This window comes from Mesoplodon mirus, assembly GCF_964341445.2.
Source record: "Mesoplodon mirus genome assembly, chromosome: 16".
Lineage (NCBI taxonomy): Eukaryota > Metazoa > Chordata > Mammalia > Artiodactyla > Ziphiidae > Mesoplodon > Mesoplodon mirus.
Genome location: NC_138992.1, coordinates 65,028,579 through 65,041,491, shown reverse-complemented (window position 1 = coordinate 65,041,491; position 12,913 = coordinate 65,028,579). Strand labels below are relative to the sequence as shown.

The following is a 12,913-nucleotide window of genomic DNA, read 5'->3' as shown; positions in this document are numbered from 1 at the left end:
ACTGTCAGTTGAGACCTACTATAATATTGGACAGGACCTACTATATTATTGGGCTGACCGTTAAGATTGGAGAGGGAGGACTTCTGATGTACCATAAAGATCTAGTTATTCAACAAGAAGAAAACTATTAAATGTATGATAGACTACACAAGGTGGAGTTAGATGGAATATAGAGAGAAACCTTTAGTTTAGAGTTGATAACTATGATTGAATGTAATTATTACATTCTCTGTGTTTAATTTTTGAAATTATTCTTGAAACTATTGTGATTTGTGAATTTGAAAGTCCCTAATTCGTTTTACTCAGCCCTATGATGCTCAGAATGGTGTCAGAAGATTTGCCTTAAGTTTCCATATGCTGGTAGAAGTGGGGTAATTTTGAAAAGTCTAGATCATATTTTTTAGAAAAAGTATCAGTATATTCAGTGTAGCCATTTCTTGTAATACTAACTGAAGTGAGTAAAATTCGAAACAAAAATGAAAACTTCTACACGGAAGTTGGAGTGAAAAAGCATTATCGAGGCATGGCTTACACGATATTGAGAAAAAATACTCATGAATTAAAATGTGACAGGAGTTTAAACTTTCTGTGAGTGTTACTAGCTGACCACCACAGAAGAGTTTTTCCTATATACAGCATAGCCACAGTAACTTTGTATTTCCTACGTTAAATTTAGCAGCAACCAATAATTATTCTTTCTCAAGGAGAAAATTGTATTTTCTACAATGTAATCGCTCTCAGGGTTTTTTTTACTTTGACTTGTCACTTGGCTGGAGGGAAGGAAATTCAGAATACTCGTTAAAGTGCTTCAGGCATATAGAAAATTGATTCTATTTCCATGAGAAATAACCTTTAAATTATTTAAATAGTTGAAGTGTACTGTATAAGGAGAAGAAAAGCATTTCTAAAAATCCATTTACCTTCTTTTGTGAAATGTCAGATCAATTTCACCTGTCAATGAGGGTAATTTTATTTCTAACACTAGACTAATGAAACCCACTAGACCTTTATCTTTATTCATTGCTAGATCTTTAGTTCTTAAACATAAGATAGAGAAATGTTGACTTTCATTTTGCTTTCGTTTAGTCATAATAATAAATAGGAGCTATTTATTGCAAATGTTAGTGCTTCTGTTTTCTTCCTAGCTTCAGTGAGCTCTTATTCCCTCTTGAATATCCAATAAAGGAGAATCTTTCCTGCAATCCTGGTCAAATCCATTATCCAGAAAACTTAATCCATGAAGATCTCACTCAAATATTTGTTCTGAAAAGGTGTTTTCAGTTTTATTTTTCTCTATCTTTAAATTTTGAGTTGATATATTACCTATGAAATGAAGAAAGTGGTGAAATCCTGCCCAGATGCTCCATTAGAGGAAAAAAAAGAATGCATGCTTTCTGAACTAAATTTAAAGAGTAGCAATAAAGTACAGGTTAGGAACTATATCCCATCCTCTAATATAAAACCAGGATTTCTGAATTTATACCAGGAACTCACATAGCATTAGATTTTATTTGAATGAATAGAAACAGATTGGGGAGCAATTTTTTAATGACTCTAGAGTCTATAACTAGAGTATTAGCTTTTGCCCTTAAATAGTAATGATCTTGTCATTTATAACTTAACAGTCTTAAACATTAACAGACTAAATGATATTCTAGACTCTTGAAAGAGAAGACTTAATTTTCAAAGATGACTTCTTCCATTTTTCTCTCCCCTGCTGGGTCTGGCGCATTGCCATTGTCAGTAGGCATCTGTTACGTGAGTGAAGGTGGCACATAGAAGGCCATGAGTAGACATCTGATTAATAAAACTTATTTATAAGAAGGGTTGTTTATAGTCTATCTTAACTTTTTATCCCTTTTCCTATTATGGATTTCCCTCTTGTTAATTGCTCAAGTCTTATTTGATTGGCTGTTATTACAACACTCCATCTTTAGTACATGACCAACTTTCCCGTCATTAAGAACAATACATACATGATTGACTGGACTTTCACCATTAGATTAGAGAAGATTAAATAAATGGTGTGGTAAACTTTGAGATTCTTATGGGTAGACTTTGAGCCACGATTTTTTCCAGGAACTTTTTTTTTCTTTAATGATATACCTTACCTGAACTTTTTCCTTAGGTCCTACAAATACAACATTGTGTGAAGAGGGTCAGCAACTTTAGTATACATAGCTGTCACCTGAAAGGTTAAGTGCTGGTTAAAACGAAGGCAATTATGAGGGCAATATGGAGAAACTAATAAAATAAGACAAGGGCTACTAACGTGGAGTTCATGACCCCTACATGATCTCTGAAAGGACTCAAGAGATCTATGAGTCTCTTGAAATTATGTGCAAAATGCCCCGTGTGTGCAAATGGACATTTTCCTGCCACATCTTTCTTAGATTCTCCAAGAGCTTCTAGATTAAGAGAGTTTAAGAAAGAAATTAAAGCATCTGAGCAAGAAAAGGAAGAAGGATTCATAAGGAAGAGGTGAATGTGTTAGGGAATGATTGCTGGCTTCCTGTGATCATCATGTACTACCAGTTGGCATCATTTGCCATGGTTTGTCTAGCCAGTTAGTGGGAAAGCATATATATTCATTGTACATGTATAGTTATTGAAATAATCACACATTGATAATATAAATGTAAATAAAAATTGAGTTAACCTATATACTTCTATTTTGAGCCATCTTAATTCGACTTTGCAATAGCTGATAATAGATTTCCTAAAATTACTTGCTAAATTATAATGTGAATTTTTAAATAGGCTTATCAAGCCTTGAAAGCCTAACAAAGCTCTTCTAAGCTGAACCACTTTATTAAAATAAGAAAAATATCAATAAATATTATAGATCTTGTGAATTGGCTTTGTTCATTAAGTGGGCATTGTTATTAGATGGTAAATATGCCATAAAATGATAGAAAATCTTACAACTTAGAAATATTTATTAAATATTAAAAGCTAAATTCACTTCCCATTAAGAAGTGTTCCTTTTCATTAAAGCTCATAACTGCTTCTGATATATCTGTTAACAAACCCTAGAAATGTTCCCCTCCTCTTAGAGCTCCTCTCTTGGCAGCAAGAGACAAACAATAAGCAAGCAAATATATGAAGTTATGACATAAATTCAAGTAGTGATAAGTGGTATGATGGAAAATAAACCAGAACAAGAAGGAAGAAAATGGATGGAGGGCACTCTTTAACATAAGAAGTCAAGAATAAAGAAGTAACCTTAATATTGTCTAAGTTTGGCTATTGTGGACATGTTAGAAAATATACAATACCTGTGGCAGAGACTAAAAAAGACTTGATAATTTAGGAATATTCTCACATGCAAATTTTAAGCACAAAGAATATTGATTAATCAAAAATGATTTTGCTAAAGTAATCAAAGAACAGAAACCTTAAGAATATCTAAAACATACAGAAATTCTATCTTATGACTCACAAATTTATATTTAAAACCAAAAGAAGTATTGATATGTAGCTAAATCATGTGTTTCAGAATATTGATGAGGTCATTTTAATATATTCAAAATTTGTTCTCATTTATTTAGGAATTCATTCATTTATTTATTTAGGAAATACATATACTAATTCAAATAATTATTTTATGAAACACATTGCTAGTCATCTTTGGACTCATAGACTCATAGATGGACTCTATTATTAGACAGGCAACATTTTGGATTCAGTGTCTAGTTCTTATAGCCCAGCACTATCTTCCTGACCAAACCATGTATTTTAATGAAAATACTTGCTTCAACCTTCATAGAATGGCCTTGGTCATTGTCAGCTGGTGACTGGGAGTTACAAATTTATTATCTACCATTTGTTCCTCATTATTCACATTCCAATCTGTTTTTCCTTCTTTTGTTTCACTACCAACCTTTCCATTTCCCTGGATTTTCACATCTCTCAAGTTGGAGGACTCAGGTTACATCTACTTCAATTAATTCTTATTTAGCGTGTCAGAAAAAATGAGGTTCAAAAAGAAAGAGTGAATTTGTTAAATACTTATTGAGCATGAACACAAGGTGATGTGCTGGGTACTGGGTGAGACCAATATGAAAACAAAAACCCTAGATTCAAAGTACTTGCTTTAAAGCGAGGAGAATGACAAGGACATGTGTCTTATTTCTGCAGCTCAGTGCCCACAGTGCCTGGTACGTAGCAAACACTTAATAAATGTCTGCTAAATAAATTATAAAACATCACATTTAGGCGTGAAGGAAAAAAGACAGAGCTCTTTTGCATAAATCAAAATGAAGCGATTAAGTGTGAAACTTTTTGTGATCTCTTCAACAACCTGGGCCTTAATAAAAGAGAACCCTTTAATTTCTGATTAGAGTCAAGAGAAAGGGCACAGATTTCTCTATTAGGCTGCGATGGTGAAATAAACAAGCTTAGGAGATAGTTCAAGAGAGGAATCATCCAGTTTTCCACCAAAGAGAGCACATGTGGCCAGATAAAATTAATACTTACCAACCTGTGTTCAGAGTCAGAGTGTGAAACAAGATGGAGCAAGGTCAGGCCCCCTGGAGGAGTGTGGCCAGGAGGAAGAGGACAGATGGTAGAGGCAGGCTGTCCAGTGGGAAGAAGTGGAGGGCATGGCCACTTTAAACTGTCCTTTTCCAGCTGATCCTGGTTTAGAACTTAACCTTTTAGACCAAAGCAAAATGGAGTCCTAGAGTGTATTGACTCCACATTGAAATGTAGCTGCTATTCTTTTTCATAAAGACACTTTTTTTTTTAAGAATTGGCTTTTTAATATTTTTTAATTTTATTTATTTCTTTTTGGCTGTGTTGGGTCTTCATTGCTGTGAGTGGGGGCTCCTCTTCGTTGCACTGTGCACACTTCTCACTGCGGTGGCTTCTCTTGTTGCGGAGCACAGGCTCTAGGCGTGCAGGCTTCAGTAGTTGTGGCACGAGGGCTCAGTAGTTGTGGCTCGCAGGCTCTAGAGCACAGTTGTGGCACATGGGCCTAGTTGCTCTGCGGCATGTGGGATCCTCCCAGACCAGGGGTGAAACCCATGTCCCCTGCACGTGCAGGCGGATTCTTAACCAGTGCACCACCAGGGAAGTCCCAAGATATTTTTTATTTCCTTTCTCTGTTTTTTGGGATGTGGGATGTTACTGCTCAAGAAAAGACATGTAAATATCTAGGATGCTGCCCATTGTGTTCTTTGAATATATAGTGATATTAATTACCAATTAGTAGACAGCTGTATGTGCTCTACATATCTTAACCCATTTCATCCTCTTGAGAACATTACTATTACACCTATTTTAGGAATAGGGAAACTATGTCCCAGCATGGTTACATCACTCTCCCAAGATTGGATAGTTATTAAGTGACTGAGCCAGGCTATCTTGCTCCAAATTCCGTGTGCTTAAATGCTTTGCTATACAGCCTTTCTTCAGGAAGGTATTCGAAGAATCCTGTTATTAAGATTCACATTCAAAGTCTAAATAAGGGGACCCAGAAATCCTAGTGCTCTGAGAAAGACTCCAAACCCCACCTCTTCCCACTTACTCACCACTTGTGTGCATTAAGACCCCTACTTCCCAGTAGCAGGACCCTCTTTTCTCTCTAATGATGCAGTTTTCACTTGTGCAATCCACAGGAGAAGAGGGAGGTGTGAACCTTGCATCTCATTCCTGCTTACAGACCTCGCTGTCTCTCTTCTCCCTGAAATTATCACCAGTCCTGAGTCTCATGTTTTCACACTGTGATAATCTTCCGCCTCTTCTTGTATCAATAATTTACCAAATCCTATGTCATCTCCTTTTCCATGAATATTCAAGCATCTGTCTATAGCTATTTAGTGGGAAAGCATATATATCCATGACACATTTAGAGTTATTAAAATAATCACACATTGATAATGTAAATGTAAAAAAAAACTAAGCTAAACATGAAATTACCGTATAAACTAGCATTTGTACTCTTGGACATTTATCTCAGAGAAATGGGAACTTTCACACATAAACATGTACATGAATGTTCACAGCAGCTCTATCTTAATAGCCAAGAAGCTTAAAACAGCCAGATGTCCTTCAATGGGTGAATGGTTAGATAAACTGGAGTATATGCATGCCATGGAATACTACACAGCAAAGAATAGGAATGGAATTCTGATACACACAACTACATGAATGAATCTCCAGGGAATTATACTGCATGAAAAAAGCCAATCCTAAAAGATTACGTACTGTATGATTTCACTTACATAACATTTCTTGAAATCACAATATTATAGGAATGGGGAACAGACTGGTGGTTGCCAGGAATGAGGGAAGGGGAAGGAGAGTTACAGAGGGAGGTGGGAATGGTTAGGAAAGGACAACACGAGGAAACCTTGTAATGTTTGAACTGGTGTCTGTACCTTGACTGTGGTGGGTACATGATGCACAAACCCACAAAAATACTAAAATAGTCTAGAACTGAATACATGGAGAGGCACACACAAAAGTGAGTCCAATTAAAATGGGAACCTGAATAAGATTGGAGAATTGTATCATTGTCAGTATCCTGGCCGTGATATTGTGCCATAATTTTATAAGATGTTACCATTGAGGGACACTGTATCAGTGGTGCACAGGATCTCTCTCTATTATTTCTTACAACTTCATGGAAATCTATAATTGTTTCAAAGCAAAAAAATTCAAGTAGAAACATAATCTGTTGGAAACCACCTTGAGATTTTTGACAGTCTTTCTCCCCCAGTAATCTGTCAGCAAAGGGCATTAGCATCCCTTGATGATCCTTGCCTGAGCAGTTACTGTGTTGGTGGTTAAAATGGTGGTTTTCTGATTCCATCATTTCTTGTGCATTTATTAAATAGCCTTAACTTGGGGGAGAGAACAAGCTTTCTCTCCACCCGTTTCCCTTGATCTTCTCTGTCGTGTCCAGCCTAACTTTGAAGTGAAGAGTGAGGTGGAGCTGACTGATCTTTGCCCACTGATGACATACGAGGCCATTTTGCCCTTTCCAGCCTTCTCTTAGACAGAGTGGAACCTGGCCCTTCTATTAAGACCGCTTGAAATGTTTTGATCCATGCCCTGAAACTTACCTGGTTGGGGTTTTTGTTTTTTGTTTTTTGTTTTTAACCAAGTGCATGTAACCTCCTCTTGCTCATTTGCCTTCTCTCCTGGACCTTCTTTCTGAGCACCTTTAGAAAGGGTTATCTCTCCGTCCTGCTTGAGAGAGACCTCCTCCTTTTCATCATGTCTTTTTCCTCCATGAGGCGACATTTGCCGTTTTCTTCCTTTGGGCAATTTTATGGAAAGAAATCAGATTATAGAAAAGAGAAGAACTTTGGGACAACTTTTAAAACTATAAATGGTTGCCACGTGGACATGTAAGTTTTCCCGTCAGACACTGTCTTGGGAAGTTGGGGGAGAGAGCCATGAAAGACTGGCTCCTTTACCCAAAGGAGTCTGGCTTTATCACAAGGAAGCTCTTCCAAATTTGCAAAGACTCTTTTAGACTGGAGGGCACTGAGAGTCATTTAAATGCCAATTCTGGTTCCATCCCTCCTTCTCCTACCCCCAGACCTAGGCAACATGAGAGGACTAGTGAGGACATTTATTTTAATGCTGTAAATTAAAGTTTTCATTAAAAAAATTTTATTATAGTGTGTTAAAATAGTTACCCCATTACATGTGTTTTGCTTGACATGCATTCGTTTTGTAAATCAGGGAATTTTATATAATGATCTGAGCTTCCTACATCCTCTAAAAAATTAGAAAACCATTTAACAGTGGGCTTTAATTCCCACATGGCAACAATTGTTAGGAGCCAGTTAGCACCTCCTCCCTTAAATGGGGCAGGGGTTTGTCATATTCTTCACGTATTCCAATCTAGGAAATTGTTAATGAGGTACCGAAGGATGTCTTAGGAAGAGGACAGTCTATATTTCCATTATCCTTGGGGAAAATTTTACTAATATGTGCATAGATTTGCAAAGCAAAATAATTGAGTGAAAATTTGTAGATTTTCTTTCGTTACCACAGCTAATTGGGGATGTTATCATTGAAAATTAACATTTAACTGTTTCTTCAGCTTGAAGGTGGAGCCCAAGACTAAAGGATTAAAACAGCAGCAACAGCAGCATAAGAAACTCCTGGCAGCAATGCTCTCTCAAGATTCTTTTGAGTCTGTCCATAGCCCCACCCCATCGGTAACAGAAGAAGATATTGATAATGAAGATGATGCAATGGAATTGCTGGGTAATTTTAAAAATTAATAATTTCTCTTTTTCTTCTCTGGCATTGTAAAAGTGGGTAGTGGTTAAGAGATTTTTAAAGTTTTGAGTAGTTTTGTCTTAGGGGAAAGAAACCATTTAGCACACACTTGCATTAGACTTTCATGGAGTTGCATGCAAGAGTTGATTTGAAATCACCTGAGCACGTGGAGTATTTATTAGACTGTATTTTGTGCTTTGTATATGCAGCACCTACCTTCTGACTACTTAATCAAGACTTATTCTCTGTGCACTTGTGATACAAATTCAAGTTTGTCTGCTTTATTCTCCTATTATATTTGCCTTGATCACATCTTTTGTCTATAAAATGTATCCAGAGTACATATTTCAGCCCGCATTCCAAGATGTCTCCCTATTGTTTCAAGGATGTTTTAGAAAAAGCAAGTTAAATTTAAAAGGGCAGATAGTAAATTAATGTTTTATGTCTTTCATAAATGACAGGAAAGTTGGCAGAGATTTCAGTGTTTTTATAGGCTCATTACTTTCATGAAAGTTTTATACATAGGAAATCTTTTATATCTTTTAATGAGTAAATGTATATTTTTGTTTCATCAGAAATCTCTGCATAATAGTGTTTTTAAATTGAACTTGCTTTTGTAAAACCATTTTTTCAAAAGAAGGAAATTAAGTTTTATTTCAGAGCGAATTATCCACATATAAAACATTGAGTTTTTAATTCAGTGATATTAGCTGTTCTATTCTAAATAATTAGAACAATTTTCAAATACTTTGTAACAATATACTAGAAAGTGAATAAATAATAAAAATCATTTGAATGCTTCAGGTAAATTTAACATATAGAAAAAGGAGCCCCAGAAGTATACAGATTTTTTTAAAATTATTTTTTTTCTAAACTAGCTTCCTTGGTTTTAAGTGTTTATGGTACTAAAATACTACCATTATAATAAATGATATAGGTCTCCATGCATAGGCCTACAAGGTGTTATTAATTAATGGTGGCAGGTTCACTGGTAATTTCTGATGTTACAATAACTGCATTCATTCCAGCATTGAGGAGGCTATGTCATGGCATTTTCACTTCATGCTGTCCATCTTTTTTTTAAGAACTGTTAAATCTGGGTGTTTTTTAAGGAATCTCATCTCCCTGCCTCCAGATCAGTAATGTGGCACATGTATCAGATATGGTGGTGGTGCCTTCATTCCGCTTCCATTCAGCAAACGTTTACCGAATGCTAGGCCCTAGACTTGGTCCTGGGGATGTAAAAATAAAATAATCATGGTTTCTGTTCGCAGGAACTTTACATTCTAGTGTTCAAGATGAAAATGTAAATATAACTCTAATATTTTTTTGCTACAGTTGCTAATTTGATTAAGCACAGAGTTGTACATAGGAATAACATCTAATGCAGAAGTAGGGGCCTGTTATCAGGGAATGTTTCCTAGAGAGTCTGATTCCTCTGTTAAGTCCCAGAGGACAAGTAGATGTAGTTCAGCAGGCAGTGTGGTCATTACCGCTGCAGGTTTGCTGTTGTAAGGATGGACTCCTGCAGTTGTGCTCCACGACTGTGCCTGTACATTGTTCCTCTGCTTCGGCCAGTAACGGCGAAGGGGGCAAGTCTGGAACCGTTAATGGATGTTGCCTATGTAACATCAGTGTTGGTGTGTTGGTACATTGACATTGGGTTTGCAGGTATCCACTGTCCCCCTCATTTCCTTTATACAACAGCTCATGGTCAGTTGAAGGCGGTTATACTCTTTGTTGCAAAGAGAATCTTTTGAAGAAATCCAAGCATTCTCCAAATCACTTTGGGATTCCTGATAGCCTCAGGAATGTCTAGTCAGAGTGGAGGAACTCATATAACTTCAGTAATATCAAGAGATTCTTTAAGGAGACTCAGGTGTCCACTCAGTGCTGGCATCCCTAGATCTCAGCTCCTCTGTTCTGAGGTTTCTGGTCTCCCGAGATGAAGACCAAAGGATTGGGTTTTGGAGACTACCTAATGTGAGCAATTAACAGCTGGTCCTCACTAATTTTGTTTCATTTGACATTTTAGCCTCTGGTCTGAGCAAATTTAAGAATAAGAGATAGCTGGAGGTTTGGACTTTGGCCATGTGAGTCCACATGTCAGCACAGGCAGCTGGTGGTCTACTAATGCTGGTCTATAGGTTATGAGATTTCCCTGCAATAATATGGAATGTTCCAAGTCCACTGGGCTGTCCCCTAAAATAATGCCATATTTAACCCTCTTGCCTAGTTGTCTCAGTGAACAAAGGTCATATAACAGAAAATTCTATCTACAAATTGTTTTGCCCATAAAGTTCATCAATTAAAGTAAAATGTTATTTAAATATGAAATATATTTGTCTTTAAGGCCCTAATACTCCTACCCATTAATATTATTCTATTATTTTAGAAATATATGTTTAAAATATAGACTCAGAGTTTTCTTCAAAAGTAGAGTATATAAGTTCATGACTTATAATGTTATGGATGCCTTTAACTAAGGCAATGAATGGCTCATATCTTACATGAAATCAGACAGATGTACATGAATATTTTCAGTTAATTCAGGAGCTAAGAATTTTTCAGTCATGATATTAGTAATGGATAAATATGTGAAGTATGGATATAAAATAAAATGGTTATTAAGTTATTCAGTTTTAAAACCTTCATCTTCAATAGGCATGTATATCTCTATTAATATTCCATTGGATATCAAGTCCTACACTAATCAATTGATGCACTACTCCTAAATCAATATAGAAACTATATAGTATCTGTCTTCTCAGTCCTTTTAATATTAGATTTACATCATTTCGTTTATTATTTAAGAATTTTAAGATAATAGTTTTGAAACTCTGATTCCAAAGAAACATAAGTGAGGAAAATACACATGCTAAGTTCTTGAAAACATATTTGAAATCAAATTTTAGTGCATGAAGTAATTGTAAAATGCAAGAGACATCTGGTATATAAAATATCCTTTTGAATCCACAACATTGTTTAGAATGAACTTGCAATAGCTTATATGTTTTAAGGGTTTAACTTGTCATTGTTATCAATACCAGGTATAACTGGCTGAAAATTTTATTTATTATGCATGGGAAGCAGTCTGTATGCTTTGTGCACTGTTAAATAAGTAAAAAGTATAATTATTAGTTAACGTTAATATAACAAAGGATTATTCCTAAATAAAACTGGTTGATTTGAAGGGGAAAAAACCTTTTAGTTTAGAGGTAAAACTATTGACCCTTGTTTTGTTTGTTAAGGAATCTAGCATTGTTAATACATACTGATTAACATTTAATTTTTCGCAGTTGTTTAATTGTATATTTGTGAATTTCTTTTCTAAGTGTACTGGGCATGTGAAAATACTATAATACAACGTCTATGACTTTTAAGTAGATTAAATATTTTCTGTAATTGCTTTATAAATTCATAGTACAAAAGTAGCTTAATATGGAATTAATATATACCAGAGAATAAAATTTCCAAATTTGTGGAATTTTAAGATATAACAATTTTAAGCACCTCGGAAATTGGTGCTTTAATTACAGAAGAAGTTGAATAAGATATCTGCCAATTCATCTCAAACTAAGTAGGTCTCAACTTCAAATATAAGATATTCTCAAGCATTTTGGTAATTATGCTGGAAATTGATCACAATGAATAAAACTATGAAGAATCTGCACATTATTTTTAAAAGTTATTAAAGTCAATAATCTTTCGAAAGCAGAAAAATGAGTTACAGTGGAGCAGTAAGAGATTTTTAAAAATCTCTATATATTTTACTCCATTAACTTTCACAGAAGATTTGAAGAACTTCATTAGCTTAAGAGATATTTCAGCTTGTAAATGTGAGTCCATTTTCATTATATTACATGGACTTTTCATTTTATTTTTGATGAAATGCTGATTGCAATTATGTGTTTGATTTTTCTCTATATAATTTATACTCATTTAAAAATGTCATCAGAATTATTTGAAAGCTACTTTTCTTACACATTTTAGTATATTACTTTAAAAAGTTTTTTTTAGATTTTCTCAGAATTGATGATGAGACAAATATCTAAAAATTACATTCCAGAGATGCTAAAAAAGAAAAATAGCATTAGTCATGCTTTATGTTACCTGGTCTTAGCTTTTTTCTAATCATATAAAAATTAAAACTGTGTTGGCAAAAACAAACAAGGTGATTGCAGATATATTTTATTTATTTTAAATTTAATAGTCAAGAACAAGTATAATCATACTGGTATTCTTTGCAGAATACAGTAATTGAGTTTCTAAAACCCCAGTATCTTGCCGAATTATGTAAGATATAAACTTAATTTTCTAGAGGGACTCATTACATTAAGGTGATCCTTTGGCAAATCTGTTTTTTTTTTTTTAAAGTTGCACGCTTCTTAAAGCAGAAATCACTCATGTTTGCAAAATAAGAACATGCATTTCACCTAGTGAGAAATTGGATGCTGTCACTCGATGTTAAAAAAAAAAAAAAGAAAGAAAGAAAGGGAGAGGGCCTTTAAATGTTTAAAAGAAAAAAATCTACCTACCTATCTCTATACCTGAATTTTAGTGATCTAAAGTATGTGAAATGGTCTAAAGCATAGGGGAACATTCATACAAACTTTACTTCTTTTGAGTATTGATTATTGGGAGCATCAGGATGACTGATAACTTGTCT

The 12,913-nt window shown here is 34.8% G+C and overlaps 1 protein-coding gene across 1 annotated transcript in view; it reads left to right on the top strand.

Annotated features, from left to right (window-relative positions):
• Window positions 1-12,913, top strand: part of LOC309792173 (uncharacterized protein C8orf34 homolog) — a gene marked incomplete at both ends in the record, with an annotated part of 320,311 nt that overhangs the window by 98,983 nt on the left and 208,415 nt on the right. The window contains 1 exon segment of the mRNA XM_082601544.1: window positions 8,063-8,229. Within this exon segment, the coding sequence (XP_082457670.1) occupies window positions 8,063-8,229 (167 nt within the window).